The following is a 15,933-nucleotide window of genomic DNA, read 5'->3' as shown; positions in this document are numbered from 1 at the left end:
ATGTTATCTTCACAACAATCCTTCAAGGCAAGTGAAGCTGAAGGAGTGTGTGACTGGCCTAGTACATCAGAGCTCAGTGGGGATTTGAACCCAGGTCTCCCTGGTCAATGTCTGACAGCATATCTGCTAGACTACACAGGGTTTGGGCTTCTTGCCACTGTTTGCATTTGTGCTGAAACTAGACAAGGATTATTTTCTTTAGTATCTAATATGACACCTGATGTAACTTCTCCCTCTCTTTCTGTTTATCTTGCCTTTCTTGCTGCTACTCCCAAGGTGCTGCCTACTTTCGTGGAAAACGTGCAGCTCAACGCAAATTTACAGCCCTGCCTGAAGCTGTTCCTTTATCAGCAAGAAATTGTGAGCCAGAATTCAGTGAAACAGCTTTTGCTTCTCCTGCTGTTTGGAAAGACAAAAAGCTTAGCATTGGCCACCAATGCCATGGGATGTTTCCAAGTGCTGCACTAAGAGCGTTTTCTGGCTGTAGCGTTTTATATAGTGCTGTTTTGAACCTTCCCTTGAGAGAAGGTGCGTTCCAGTCCTTTACCCAACCTCACGCACCCTACTCCCACCTGCTAACTTTCTCCTGACAAATGCTGCTTGATCCCTGCCCTTTGCTCTCACTCAAGGATAGGGGACGTAGTGCCCCTTGGTATGTGTTGTTGGACTCCAACTCCCATCAGCCCCAGCCAGTATGACTGATGGTCAAGGATGACAGCAGCTGTGGTCCAGCTACACCTGAAGGGATACAGGTTCCCTGCTGCTGCTAACTGCTGCCCACAGCAACAGCCTCTTCGATGGATGGGAAGGTGAGGAGGTTCAAGTGGGAAGTTCTTCTTTCAACTTCACCCTCCTGTAAATCCCAAAGCCACACATGCTTTCTTCTTCTGGTTGCTAAAGAAGAATTTGATGCATGTTCTATATTATTATTATTATTATTATTATTATTATTATTATTATTATTATTATTATATTTGTAGTTTAGCAGTGGGTGGAACCTCCATGCCTGGCTCCTGATCTATCTGCCACAGACTGAACAGTGCCTGGAAGTTCACAGTTCCCTCCAAGCTGAAAGGTGAGGGGCAGAGATGCAAGCTCTGCATGAAGGCACAATCTGCTCCCTGACAGTGCCAAGTAGGGTGGGGGAAGGTGACACACTGTAGATAGAATCGCCATCTGCGGCACCCAGAGAATACTGAAAGCGCTGTGGAGGAAGGGAGAGGAGGAAAGGAAGGCAGCTCCAAATAACTGGATTCTCTGGAGGAAAGCGCAAGCTTTGCGAATGGCCACCAGGAGGGGCTCTGCTACCGCTATTGGGAAGCCCAGGGAGTTCTCCCTTTTTCTAGCCCCCAGCTTCTCTCTGCCTCTCTTGGGCCACTGCCAAATGCTTTCCCTGCCTATTCTGGAACTGTGGAGCATGCCTACTTCATTGGCCAAAGCTCACCTTTATGCATCTGTTCTTAAAACCGCTTGGAAAAGGAGGCTTCGCTCCGTTTATGAGAATGTGTAGGACAGAAAGAGCAAACTTCCATTTCCTGCAGTTTTCATAGCACTAGCAGAAGCAGGAACTCAGCCTCCTCCCAACTTTCCCAGCCAGTGGTCCGCCTCCCCCTATCGCTGCAAGAGCCAAGCAGGCAATCCACCTTCCTGCAGCACTGCTTTGTCTCCACTCTCCAGACTTCGCTCCATTTCTGGAATTGAGGTCCTTGGTCAAGGTGTTTCACCATGTTATTGGGATTTCAATATACCCTACCTGGATCACTTTGGGATAGAGAGGAAAATATGTCTGCTTAACAGAAGGAAGCTTAGGACGTATGATGAAAGGCCTATAATTGTAACATGCAGCAAAGCAAAATTGCCCGGCTCCAAAACACAGCACTATGTCAACCCACCAACCCCCACTGCCCATTGGGTACCAAATTTGGGTTTCCTGACTTCCAAAGTTTATTTATTACTACAGGTCACTTCCTGCTCTTTACCAAGGTGCTTTTTAAATATTTTTTGTTCTCTCCAGCTCTTTTTGCTTCACACATCCTCTCTCCGTTTGGCCAGTCCATGTTCCTTTCATAAAATAAGATGCCAGCTCTTACACCCAAGTGAATTCATGCCAGCCAACTGCATTGCTGGCCATTACTCATTGTCACAGATTCCAGCCAATCAGGTGCAGATGCACCCCCAGTCTAAATACTCCAACTGGGTGAGGCGTGCTATGATGCTAAATTTTCTAAGCCAATCATAAGGGACTAGGCAAATTACAGCATCAGAAGCAAAGCCTGACATCCTCTGGTGGTGGTGGAGAACCAATACAAATTAGAGATTTGGAAACAATCAATCAAACAAAAACAAAAACAACAGCACATCATTTTGCCCGCTCCTGCTTTGTGACTGGCTAGATTAAAAAATGATGTGCTTAAAAAGCCAATCAGAATGCTGTGCCTCAGTAACAAGCCAGTCAGGAGTTGTCACTCCACCATGACAACGTCCACTTGGCAGCGAGGGATGGATCTGTCTCCATATGTCCCTTCATGTCATAGCATCTCTGCTTTCAGATGCCTTGAGCAAGCCCTCTGTAGTCACACTCTCTCGAAACTCCATTTCTGACGGCGTATTTGAGCTGCATCTGACCATCCCGCAGCGGCATCTGACTACACCAGCAACAGTGCAAATCTGCGGACCTTAGGGGAGCGCTTATGTGCCACTCATAAATATAGTCTGCCCTGGCAATGAGTGGGCTGCTGTGGCAAGGTATGCCCTGAGTCAGGAGAAGGAACGGCCCTGCGTCATCCTGTACTACATCACAGAAATTTCCTTGGGTGGTGGCGGCGCAGGAGAAAGTTGGCTCCATTCACCTTTCAACAGCCACCTAATTTTGCCTAGAGCAAAATTCAAAGCAAATTTGGAAGCCTCGCCTCAGAGAGAGACACTGGAGGAATTTCAAGTCAAGAGAGTTTCAAAGAAGACCAGCAAAATTTGGGAGTGGGGTTTCATGTATCCCTATGTGAAAAGGTGTATGGATGCATCTAAATTTGGAGCAATGCCTTGCCCATCCCTCCCCAATACAAATAGGGTCCATATAGCCATGATGCAGGCAGCCAAGTGCAAGCCGGTGGGGTCTATTGTTCTAAATGGAAAAGAGCACATGGGTGAGAGGAGTTAACTCTTTCCTCGCCTTACTCTACTTCATTGCTTCAAGCCCTTTTCTCTCCAGCCTGGCTTATTTCCAGAGTTGGGTCTGGGTTGGGACAAAAGTGTTTCAAGCAACAGAGCACACGGAGGTATGATGGGGGAGGGATGATTTTGCTTCTTGCATGGAACAAATAGATTCCCCTCCCACATTTAACATGTCAATGGGGCAGACACATGCATAAAGAGACATGGCTGACCCACCAGGTCTAGTGTGACTTGGTGGTCCTTTTGTCCTCTTTCTTGAAGACACGTTACAGAAGTAGCCATTTGCCGCCATAATGAAAAAGAACCCTTACATCACAAAGAAGCAGGTGTGATTTTGCAGCTCCTGCCAGCCTCTGAGGGCATCTGGCTGCCATGGGTGTTTTGGCAGCTGCTGGGCGAGGGGGTACCAGGGAAGAGTGCTGCAATGATGCCAGGCCACATAATGCCTTTTGCTAGGCAGTACCTGGGAGATTTGGATTGGCATCAGCCGCATTGCTGTAATCTCTGATTTGGGCCCAGCCAGAGCCCACGAAAGGAGCAGGCAACCAGCTAGAATGGCACTGAGCTCACCAGCCACACCAACGGCAATGGGAGCTAGTTCACCTGTGGCGCTGGCATAGCCTTAGACTTTAAGCCAAGGAGGCAGCAGCCGGGTCAGTGCAAGGTTCAGCGCGCACTGTTGGCACTAAGTGAATGTTTAATAACAATGAAAACAGTATGACCACAAGCAAAGGTCCGTCACACCTCACGGGACCTGCAGCTGTTCCTATGGGCAACAGCCAGAAGCCACAGCTGAGAGAGGGGGGACTGGCATTCTCCTCCATCTCTCGCTTGCCCAGTGCTATCTGTCTTTCTCTTCCCGTCTTTTGTCCTCCTCCATCTGCCTGAATCCAGAGTTCAGAAAAGTCACTGGTTACTGTGGTAACACCTGCCCTCCCCCCCAAAATATACTGCAGCTTAGCCAATAGAGCAAGGAATATCTCCCGCCCCCCTCCCACACACAAACAGAAAACACAAAACACACATGGGCACATGAAAGGGCCCTTGGCAAATCTAGGAGCCCACCTGGCAGAGCCTGGGTTGAAAAATACTTCGATGTTTCCCATCCGTCTTATGCATGATGGGGCAGAGCAACCCCTCCCCAGCCCCCCCCAAAAAAAATCCCAGGAGGAGTAAGGGGGGGGAAATCAAAATGAATCAAAGGGTAGGTGGATGGGGTGGGGGAGTACAGCAGCTATAAAGAAAGTGATAGAAGTGCATTAAAAGAAAGAGAAGTGGGAAAGGGAGTGGGGAGAAAGCGGGGGGGGGGGGGGAATGGAAAATGAAATCAATCCAGAGAGGCAAAGCAGAAAAGAAGGAGAAAGCAAGAAGCAGGGAAGTTGCTGGCGGAAGTGGCCCTGCTATTCCTGAGGCCGTGCTGGGCCCTGGTCCAGCCTCGCTCTGGACCATTGTTTCCCTGCCCGGCCCCCCAAGTCCAAGTTCATCTGGGTGTGACATCATGTCTCGTTGCTCGGGGAAACCAGACGGGCCAGACGTGACATTGGTTATGGGATGGGAAGGGGAACAGATCCCATTCCTGCTCTGCTCCAGCTCTTTTGCTCACCACCAGGGAGCAACGAAGGCTGGGAGGAAGGAAAGGCAGACCAAACCTCAGAGCAATCTTGTGAGAGAGGGCAGGCTGGATCAGTGTGTGTGCGTGTGTGTGTTTGTGCGTGCTAAAGCAGGTTTGCTCCAATTCTGCTTCACACAGCCGTTCTCTGCTGCTCTCTACCCTTCATGTCTCCGGCACATTCCCCTCCTTTGCTTTCTGATCATGTTACTGGCAGGGTTGAAACATTCCTAAATAATATGACACACCAGCTTGATCATTTTTTGCTGCAGAACCAGGGCTCGTTTGTTACCTAGTTGTTATGGGGTATCCTCGCAGATAGCATCTCTGCTGCAGGGAAACCACAACCTCCCAGCAATAAAACTGTTGATAGGAAAAGGTGGTTCCCCTCCCTTCTCCAGCTATCTCCCATATTTCAGTTCAGAGTGGCTGGTGGTACTGTGGCTGCATGAGTGCAATGGGCAGGACATTATTAGGTCGAGCGATAAACTCCTTCGTACTCCCCACCTGCAACATGCCCACTTTGAGAACTTTTCAAAAGGCTTTACTTTTCCACCCTGATGATCAGCATCCTAATTTTGTAGCCTTTCAAAATTTGGTAGGAAAACTGCTGAAACTCTTTCCCCTAGCCTGGTTAGCAACCCCCAATTGTGGAGGTGAAAAGTCCGTTTCCCCCTATTAGTTCTTTCCATGATGGGCACTCCCAGCTCTCCCACACACCTACCAGGGAACATATTGTGCCACTAGCGTTGGATCCATGTGGTGGCTACTTTAATAACAAGGGGAGCACATTTTCACACATGGGGCTTTGATTGGCTTCGGCTTAAATCCAACACTAGCAATAATGCCCAGTCTGTGAATGCTATTTTGCTTGTATAACACCTATTGCCGTGGCACAAACAGGGCAGGACAGGCTCAGAGATGCATTTAAAGCCCCATGTGAGGAACATAGACTCATCAGCCCCTCCGCATCTTCCCCCAAGAGACTTCTGCTCTGCTGTAGAGAGCAGCTACACGAAAAACTATTGGGAACCAAACTCCAGCCCAAGAACAGGAATGGGCAGCAGAGCCTCCAAAGTGCAGCATAGATGCTCTCTGCGCAGTGGTGTAGTCTGTCCATGAGTGCTACACAACTGGTCCAGACATGGAATCTTCAACACCTCACTGATTCCTCTGAAATGCTGGACATATCCTTTCACTGTTGTCTCCTCCGTAGGCGCCCTCCCTTGAGAGGCGGATTTATTTAGGGGAGCGTGATGGGCTTGGTTGCACTGGATGAAGAGCCTTGGGGGCACCGCAACTATGATGTAGAATGAGGACTAGAGGTGGGCAAGGGGGAGGGCTCTGAATTTTGGCGTCGCCCAGGGTGCTGCTGCAATTTGAAACCCCAAGGTCTGCCACTGCTCCCTTCTCCACTTCAATACTTTCCACAATAACTGATTGGCTGGTCAGTAAAGTAATTAAGTTGCTCAGATGGCAATACCACCTCCTAGCTGACTCCAGGCTCCTATGCCTTTATCCCTTCCATGGGAGGCATCAAGGAACCAGTCAGATTTTCCTCCCTGCCTTGGAATCCTGCAAGGTTGCTGAGCAGTTCCCCCACCGTGCAAGGAGGGTGAAGCAGCAGCAACCCAAAGGGCAAGAGAAGGGCTTTGTGGCCTAAAAGGAGGTGGCCTTTTTAAAGTAGGGACATGATAATGGGGCAAAGAAGGTCAGTGTGGGCCAGTGTCACAATAACTGGGCTCCTCGTGAATTCTTTATTTTACTCTTTTCATTATGCAATCCTCACCCGCCCCCCGTAAAAAAGGTATCTCTTATAGATTGTTCTTACTTTCCAATCATCTAAGACTGGGCTCACTGCTGTTTCACATTACAGTGGTACCTCCGGTTGCGGACGGGATCCATTCCGGAGCTCTGGTTGGATCCCGAAGTTTCCGCAACTGGAGGTGCCCATTCTGCGCATGTGTGAGGCATGGTAGAGCACTTCTGCGCATGTGCGCGCGGTGAAACCTGGAAAAACACTTCCAGGTTTGCCACGTACGTATCCTGAAGGATATGTAACCAGAGGTGATCGTAAGTAGAGGTACCACTGTACACTTTCGCATAGAAAATATTTCCATGCAGGAAGCAACACAAATAAAGCCTGTATCTCCATCATCACATTCATTTGAAAGTTTATGAGGATGAGGAAATGACAACTTGCTGGCACATGTACATGGCTTGCTCACTCAGGTATGCACTCACCACAATTGATGACCTACACCTTTACCGAAACACTTCCAAGTAGAGAAAAAGTATAGATCATCATGAGGAGTGCACGTGTGTCTATTTCACTAAGTGTACATGCCAGTAATTTGCTGTTTCCCAACCTGTGTAGTGACATCTATGTGACAACCTACATGTGGGTCTTGCATTTTTTCCTGCATGGAAACCTTTTCCAAGTGAAAATGCAATGTGAAGCGGCCCAGAGCCCCATCTCATGGGGTGGTGAGAGAACAAATGTGTAGGCAAGGACTATTATGTGGGAAGCCTTGAGAGACCTGAATGGAGACACAGTGACCTGCCCAAGGCCACCTTATGAACTTCCTGGTTGAGCAAACTGATACGTGTCTTCTCCACCCAAATCCAACACCCTTTCCACTGAACTACAATCAAACTTGGGAGTCCTGCTTTCAGATTCTGTCTCAGCTGCAGACTTATAAGCCAAAAACACACTCTATTTGAGGGCTCATCCACACCTCCTTTTGTCCTGTGTTTCTAGGCACAACTCTGGGCTTTGCAAGTCTGTGTCTCAGTGGGTTGTTTTTTTGTCCTGGCACTTTCGCTGGGAAAACCCATGTTTTACCGGGGAATCGGAGAAAACAGCTATTAAGTTTTCTGTGGGTTGCTGTTTGCTCCAATTGAGCAGTAAAGCGCAAGTTTTCTCAGGGAAAGTGCTAGGACAAAAACAAAAAACACTCAGCCACGGACCTGGAAAGCACTGACTTGTGCCTAGAAAGCGCAAAGCAAAGGTAAGTGTGGATGAGTCCTGATCCTCAGTTTCCTGTTTGGAAAACGTAGGCCTGTAACTGATGTTACAGAGTTGGCTGCAAGAGCATCAGATCTAGATAATGCCAAAGGTAATTCTGGCATTGGAAAGGGGCTTGATGACATACCTACCAACTGACCCCTGGAGTCCTGGTGTTCAATTTCATTTTGTATTCTGCCTACTAAACTCTGTGTTATCCCCACCGTTCAAACGAAAGCTGAGAAGACCCACGTGCTAGCTGCCTTTCCTTCTCATTTGTGCTTTTGCTCTATTTACAGGGGAGACTTTGGTACTGGGTGCAATGCATGTTGGAGCAGAAGGGTGTCAGCAGACGTGTAGGTGTCTGGCCCTGACCCTCATCCCATCCATCCCTTTAGCAGAACCACGTCCATCAACCCACCCAACCTCCCCCACACATTGCAAGCTACATTTGAGCTACAGCCACATACAACCCCTGTGAAACTGGCCCCCCTACCTGAGATTGCTGGGGGATGTTTAGAAAGTTGCCGTCCCGGGGTCCGATGCCGACAAACCGGTTGGCAGAGGAGGAGGAGCCTGGCGCTGAGAATGCTGGAGGGGAAAGAGATGTGAGGCCGTTAGGGCCACTGGGAGAGGCTGATGGCATTGATGGTGGTCATGTCAGATGAAGGCCTGCCAGATGAGGTTCAAGACAGAAAAAAATCTAAAGAGAGACTGGGCACAACTCCTCCCGCCCTCCCCAGAACAGGATAGCCACCTACAGGTTGTGAGTGCGACCTGCTGTGAAGAGGGACAAAGCTCGCTGCTTGAGAGATGGGGGTTATGGGCACTGACGGATTTGGCCAGCTTGACTGCACACACTACCCAGCAGCTTCCTGAGGGAGCAACTGTTTCTAGAGAGGCCTCAGTGAAGCCACACGTCCCAGCAACCTCTGTGGCATTTCAAGGGATCCTTGGGTGCTCCTCTTCAATCAGGCGGTGCAGTCTTGTGTGAGCTTGGCCTGGATTGAGATGGAAGTAAGGGAGACTCTGGCCATCGTTCCACAGCCTTTGTTTCGCTTGAGCATGCTCGCTCTCCCCCTCTCTCTCATGGCCCAACATCTAAATCTCCTGGCCTAGTTTTCCCTTTGACCCTAGAGGTTGCCAGGGCTTCTGAGCTCAAGAGTCCTATTAGCAGCCTGAGACAAGCCTCCTGCCCAATGGCAGGGTGGATGGCATCCCCAAACATGCCCTTGTATGGGTCTGCCAGGAGATGGAGTCCCGTGGTCTGCGTGCCTCCCCTGGGCATAATGCTGTGTGCCAGAAATAACTGAGCTCAGTCCTTTGGTATTTAGTGTGGTGGCAGAGGAGGGCAAAGCTCTCAGGGAGGCTGAGTGAGGGGCAGGGAACAGGCATGGGAGACTCCCCCACCCTAAAGTACAACTCCAGTATGGAAACCAGTCTGGGCCAAACCTTGCTTATGAGATTGCGAGAGGTTCTGCAATTACATGCTAACATGCATGCGCATGCATACGAGAACCCAGTGTGGCATTTCGTCTTCATACCCAGCCTCTAACAGCCAATACTCCTGGTTTCCCTAAGAGGGTTTTCTCTGTTGCTCATCTTTGTAGGAGCTTAGCAGGGAGCCAGCAGCTCTTCCTTGGTGAGTTTAAGGCCTGGCTTCCAGCGGTGATTGAAGGAATTGGTAGCAAGAAGAAAAAGGTTTCCCCTGTGCTCCCTTGCCCACAATGTAACACTGGAAGAAGCACCGTGTGTCACCCTCCAGCTACCACATAGAGCTGAGCCGCACCATCAGCAGACTCATGTGGGATATCTGCTGCCAGACTGTAGTGCTTCAGGCTGTGGGTAGAGGGCTGGATATTTTAATGTTCCTCCTCTTCAAATAAATAAATAAACACACACACACACAAAATGAGAAAGTGAAAAAAAAGAAAGATAATGGTTCTGGGCCAGTCTTCTTGCTGATATGCTGATTTTGAACATAAAGGAGGGAGGTGATTGGTGGTTGTTGTTGTTTTTCACATAAGGGAATATTCAAGCAGTCATTCAATTTAAGGCTCATAACAACAGCAGCAGGAACAACAAGAGACTGTTTAGCCTACTGGTTAGGGTGTTGGACTTTGACCTGCGTGACCTGGGTTCAAATCACTACTCCAGTTATGAAGCTCCCTAGTTGACCTTGGACTAGTCACTCCCCGCTCAGCATTCACCTACCTCACAGGATTGTTGTGAGGATAAAATGGAGAGGGATTTGTGGGTCACCTTGAGCTCATTGGAGGAAAGGAAGGATATAAGTGTAATGAACAATTAATCGAATAAATAAATTCAGTTCCCACGCTTGCAGTCTGACAGGGTTCAGGCCAGCACCAGGACTTTACGCTGAGTCTACTGATGATCATGTGGACTAGCTCTTAGTACCCGGAGGTGCCTGGTCTCAACCTCACAGAGAACCGCAGTGCCTCACATACTTCCTGGCTTTTTTTTGTTTGTTTTTTTGTTAGCCCTCCTAAACAATGGGAAAGGCAGCAACCCAGACATACGAGACTAGAGCATCTCCTGCCATGCCTAAAACCTGTTTCCCATCCCTTCGTCACTCACGTCCCCCACCCCCTGCAGCACCACCATCAGTTTAATGGAGAATATGAACAGCGTGGGAGTGAGCAATGCCATGAGCACAGATGTAGAAAAGGAGAAAAAAAAGGAAAAAGGAAAAGAAAGGGAAGGAGAGAAAACAAAAGGAAAATGGAAGTGGTAGCCGATCCTTTCTCCCAAGGGGCCTCACCTAAGCCAAGAAAGTTCGCGAGTCAACTACTTCATAATGGGAGAAGCCGGGGATCCTGGCCCCCCACCCTTCCTCAAATAGGTCTGGTGGGCCCACCACGTCCCCCGAAGATGAGAACAGAACCAGGCATCCTGGCTCACAACCATCGCCACCACCCTGAGTCATATAACACAGCCGCCCTCCTGAAGGTGGGACAGTCAAATGTCTGGGCTCTCATTTCTCACAAAACACTGGGGACATTCTCAGGGAATCCTAGTTCCCAACTTTGCCTCCACACCCCTGCAGGCAGACGCTCTCCAGGAAAAAAAGCACAGACCACAACTTAGGGCATGACAGGAATCTTGCTATGGATCTCAATGGAAGTTGATTTTTCAGGCACCAGATGAACACCTGTAAACACAACCCTCCCTCGTATTATGAAAAGCAAAACACCTAGCAGTAATTCTTCTTCTTCTTCTCAGAATTTAATATGTACAGTTGATTTTCCGTCCCTTAAAAAAAAGAGGAACCAACGAAAAAACCCAAAACCCAACCCTGCCCAGGAGCCACCATGACAACCAACAACTTAATGAAGAATAATAATAAAAAAATTAAAGGTGTCGGAGCTTGGCAGCCTACTGCATCTTTAAACGCTGGGGGATGGGATGGAAGGTGGGAGGGTTTGATGGCAGCTGGGGGAGGGATCAGATGGGGTGTTTCAACCTTTAAAACAAGTATAAAGCACAAGACTTGATGATGACGACATGGTGCCCCCAAGCCCACCCTTTCACTCTCTCTGCTGCTTGTCCCCCTCTCACCCCTCCACTCGTCTCTCTCTAACGCTCTGCATCCCTTTCTTCTCTGAGGTGCCTCTTCCTTCCGCCTCTGCCACACCTGTGTGCATTCTTCTCTGCTTCTCCTTCTTGGCCCTTCCTCGGCTCCTCTTTCCTCCTGCTCACTACATCCTTTCTGCCCTGTTCAACCCCTAGCGAAGGGGTTGGTGGTGTGTGAGTGGGTGGGGAAGAGGTGGATTTTTATTTTGCTTCGCTCGGTGGTTTGGGTTACGCTTGGGTCCACTTACAGGGTGACGTTGGTGTCGGCGCTCCGCCCTCTGGGTTAGTGCTGGTGGATTTTGTATCAGGCATTGGAAGGGGCACTGGTCTGGCCACAGGTGGTGGCGGCGGCAGCAAAAATGACCCCGTGACTTTGCCCTGGCCGCTACCGTTAGGCTGCGAACAACATAAATACAGTGATGCGTGAACGAGACAAGGCAACGTTAAAGATGCAGTATCTGCTGCTGGCGGCTCTTAGGGTGTTTTTGTTTGTTTTGTTTTTCAAGAGGGAAGGTCTTTTTCTCCCTCGTCTTCTTTTTTAAAAATCATATTGTGAACTTAAATCTTCCCCTTGCCTCCCTCAAGCTCTCCCTATCTCCTAACTTTCAAGCACGTACATTCTCCTTGCTTGCCACAAGAGACTCAGGCAGCCTTAATCATCATCCAGGGGCTCCCTGTGTTCCTGCTTGACTGGCAGTCTGAACAAGGATTCTTCCACTCTGATGGCAAGGCATTAAAACCACAGTTTTGACTGGAATTATGTCTTACCGCATATCACTGCAAGCTGCGTTGTCAAAGGCTACAGCTCAGTAATTAGCAATTGAATGTGCTCTCCGTTGGGCACCCTGAGGCCTGGCTGGAATGGCATTGTAGCCCTAAGACAGCCCATCAACTAGGGCAGCCTGTAACTCAATATGGCTGCCCAAAGAGAACGACTGTAGTGATATGTGACTTAGTACTGAGAGGATACTTTTTGACTCTCTTTAGCTTTCTGTCTCTAGGCTTTGGATCCTAACTATGTAGGCTTAAAGGACCATATGTACATTTTGCTCACAAACAACCACGAGCTGATAAAATGCCTTCGTGTACATACAAGATTTCTCTTCTCCATCTCAGCAAATGCTAAACACGTCTCCAAAAATCAAGTATCTGGTCCTTAGAAAGTGTTGTGAGATTTTGTAGCAGCCACCTAGGTCCACCTTCTAGATTCAGAACCTGTAGCATCTAAATTTTAGCACTAAGCCACAGAAAGAGAAATCTTAAGACGCCTTTTAAATAATAAAGAAACCCTGAAATTCAGTTACGTCACAGAGCTGGTGAGCTGGGGATACAAGAAAACACCTCATGTATCACAAATCTAATTTCAGCAGCTTTGGAAAAACTGTTTTCCCAGCTCAGTTTTTCCCTGCCATGTGCATGTATCAGGAAGTGAAGGAATGGTGGTTATAGGACCCCATATGTGAAGATTTATGACAAGTCCGTGGAAAGAGCATGGAATTCCTGGGTAGGACTTAAATCAGAGAAAGTTTTGAAGTGTGGCATCTGAAGTGATTTTATTGGCTCCTTACTTTTGTTAGCCCTGAAAAGAAACAGTGGCCATCGCTCCCTTCTTCAGCAACCATAGCGAATGGATCCCCCTGAATCTCTTCTGCAACCCACCAACTTTATTTCCTTGGCTTTCTTGGTCTTCCTACATCATCAGATTCTCTAATCTGGCTAAGGTCCTAGCAGGATTCAAGGGATGACCATCTTCATTCTGCATGGGTGTCCAATGCTATGTGCTCTCAGTGAAGCAGGAGCCAACATGGGATACAAGGATTACGTAGACCATGAGGACGAGCCATCACAAGCCTTTTCATGGCGACGCCTTGGCTTTCAGTTTGGCCAGTGTTTCTATTGCGTGATCTCTGTAGCAGTTTCACTGCTACTCCAGACGCTCTGGTGAATGGTGGAGACTCTTGGCTAAACCAGAACAGTTAAATCTAACTTGAAAACTATGCTAGGTTTGACCAAAGACAAAGGGTGCTGGGGAACCTTAGAAACTTAGCAGCTTGGCTTGGTGTTTTTGCTGCCTTGTGGCAACATAGCTACTCTTCCAAAATATTTCTTGGTAGGCTAAAGGCTCTTTGGAGCTTGTGCCAGCTAGGTTGCTTCCACACTAGCCCTTTATTCTGAAATTGCCATTCTCTGTTCACCTTTTAAAAACAAGGAGTCCACGTAATATTGTTGCCAAATCCTTGCTTCCCAGCACCGTCTGTGAAGCCATCCTGAGTTTTTCAAACCTAATATACAGCCATTTTTAAGATGTAAAAGGTAATTGTAGCACCACTCTTGACAGGCAAGGTGTTACTGATGTGTTTAAGGGATACTGTGCTTTTAATCAAAAGCTTCTTGTTTGTATACTCAGTCATTGCTTTGTTTTCAGTGCAGCTGTGGGATAGTAAGGAACTATCCCTTTACTCGGCTTCTGTTTCCTGTGATGTATTGTGTGTGTGTGTGTGTGTGTGTGTGTGTGTGTTACACTACTGATTTACTTGCATTATTTTTTCTTTTCTTTCTGAGGGCAAAATATTGTTATTCTGCTATAAAGCGAAGCAAAGGAGATGGGGGAAATAGAAGGAAACCCGTATTTTAAAGCACAGTTACTCTGCAGGAAATAGAAGCTGATTAATTATGGGGCAATTCACCACCAAACAAGAAGTGATAAAATGGGCAAAATATACAAGGATGATACTTTTAATTAGCATTATAGGGGAACATCTGCTCGATGTGACTGACTTGTGCATAAATAGCATTATAGAAGAATCTTGATCCTAGGATAGGGTATTTTGCTGGTTAACATTATAGTATACCATTTGGCAGTTCAGTTTCAATTTCACTTCTAGGAAATGATGGTAATGCAGAGGTCTAGAATGGAAGCAACTTTGGTCCAATATCTTCATTAAAAGGAGGCTTAAAGATGAAGAACATTTCTCTTCCAATATTCTTCTTAGCCTGCAAAACTTGTACTGGGCTGATGCATTACAGGATGTGGGAGGCAATACTGCATCTCATCGCAATCCTGCTTCCTCACATGCCAGTCCGAAGGGCTCCCTTTGACTACCTCTGAGGTGAAACTTATCACCTAAAGCATATTTTCTAGTACGAACCAAGAACTTGAGGTACATTTCAAACCTTCGTCTCAGAAGGTCCCACTTTCTGAAGCCCACGGTGCACGGAAAAGTTCCATCTTCTAGGTACATGAATTCTTCTGTCATCTAACAATTCTGCAAAACCTGAGATCTCTGAATCCTGCCACTCTGTAACCTTCACCAATTCCACAGAGGTTCCACATTCTAGCATGTGCTCGGTACAGCCCTCTGGGATCTCCTCCTGTACCACAGAATCCAGAATACTCCAGGTTTTAGAACACTCAAAGCCCTTCAGAAATATATCATATGAAAAGAGGGTGGCAGATAGGAGAGGGGCAAGAAAATGGGGCAACAGGGGGAAAAGCCTGTCTGGGCCATACAGACATGTGCCCTCCCTTTGGAGGTCATGTCCCACACAAGGCGGAATGACAAGCAGAAAAGAAGCCCGTCTTCTGAATAAATTATATTCCTCTTATCCACCCTCCAAAGCAAGCTCCAATATCCTCGGTGCCCTCAGGGCAGTTCTCCCTAGCCTGAACGTTGTAACTTGGAACCCTGTCTATTTTCAGAGGCCAATGTCAGCTGCCAAGAGCAAGCCAGTGTCAGTCAGACCGTTCCTTCGAGAAAAAAAGACCCCGTTTCTTCCAGACCCAGGGGCCTTGGTAATCCTGCCTCCTGTGCTACTGACTTCCATGTGCCCTAGGCAAGCAGGCAGACAGGCAGACAGGCAGAGGGAGGGAGGGAGACAGAGAGGGGTAGGAGGTGGAGAAGGGTTGTAGGGTGGGGGTTTCTGGTTGGACAGGCCGGCATCCCTGGGCTGAGGTGCATGGCTCTTACCTGCCCGGAGCCCTGGCCTGAGCCGTCCGAGCATACAAACTGCACAAATTCCTTCAGCGAGTCCTGGCCGTGGTGGTGGTGGTAGCGGATGGTCGGGTGTGTGAAGTAGGGGCTGGACTGCTGGATGATGGAGGTTGATGGGAAGTGCAGGGCCGAGGCTGTGGCACGGGGGCTTCCTGGAGAGTGTAAGGACAGATGGACAGAAGCAGAGAGAGAGAGAGAGAGAGAGAGACAGAGAGAGACAGAGAGAGAGAGAGAGAGAGAGAGGGAAGGGGGGACAGAAAGAGATGTCAGTAACAACCCCATGCCATGCTGCTTCCATTCTACACAGCCCAACTGATGCTTATACTCAACAGAAACACCCACCCCGACATCCTTGCTATAAGGGGAAGGGGCGCCATTTGGTCTCATTTGTTGGAATTGAGGGTTCCCTCAACCCTGGCAGGGTGAGGAAACTGCTCTTTTTTCACAAGAACACAGGTGGGCGAGAATTTGCAAAGATGTGAAAGCAGATGCAGAGGGATCTGAGCAGGGCATGCCACACACCTGTGTGTGTTACGCATCTTGCGTGTCTTCCACATCCG

The 15,933-nt window shown here is 48.3% G+C and overlaps 1 protein-coding gene across 7 annotated transcripts in view; it reads right to left on the bottom strand.

The window, feature by feature from the left end:
* Nucleotides 1-15,933, bottom strand: part of NFIX (nuclear factor I X) — a 257,613-nt gene that overhangs the window by 10,394 nt on the left and 231,286 nt on the right. For 4 of the 7 annotated variants that reach the window (XM_081894398.1, XM_081894400.1, XM_081894397.1 and 1 more), the window contains 3 exons: nucleotides 15,350-15,525; nucleotides 11,630-11,777; nucleotides 8,284-8,378 (listed from right to left, as the gene is read on the bottom strand). In XM_081894398.1, coding sequence (XP_081750524.1) covers nucleotides 8,284-8,378; nucleotides 11,630-11,777; nucleotides 15,350-15,525 — 419 coding nt within the window. The remainder of the gene's footprint in view (nucleotides 1-8,283; nucleotides 8,379-11,629; nucleotides 11,778-15,349; nucleotides 15,526-15,933) is intronic. The other 3 variants (XM_081894403.1, XM_081894401.1, XM_081894402.1) reach the window with 2 other exon arrangements.

This window comes from Podarcis melisellensis (genome assembly GCF_964234715.1).
Source record: "Podarcis melisellensis genome assembly, chromosome: 17".
Lineage (NCBI taxonomy): Eukaryota > Metazoa > Chordata > Lepidosauria > Squamata > Lacertidae > Podarcis > Podarcis melisellensis.
This window is presented reverse-complemented; position numbering and strand designations above follow the sequence as displayed.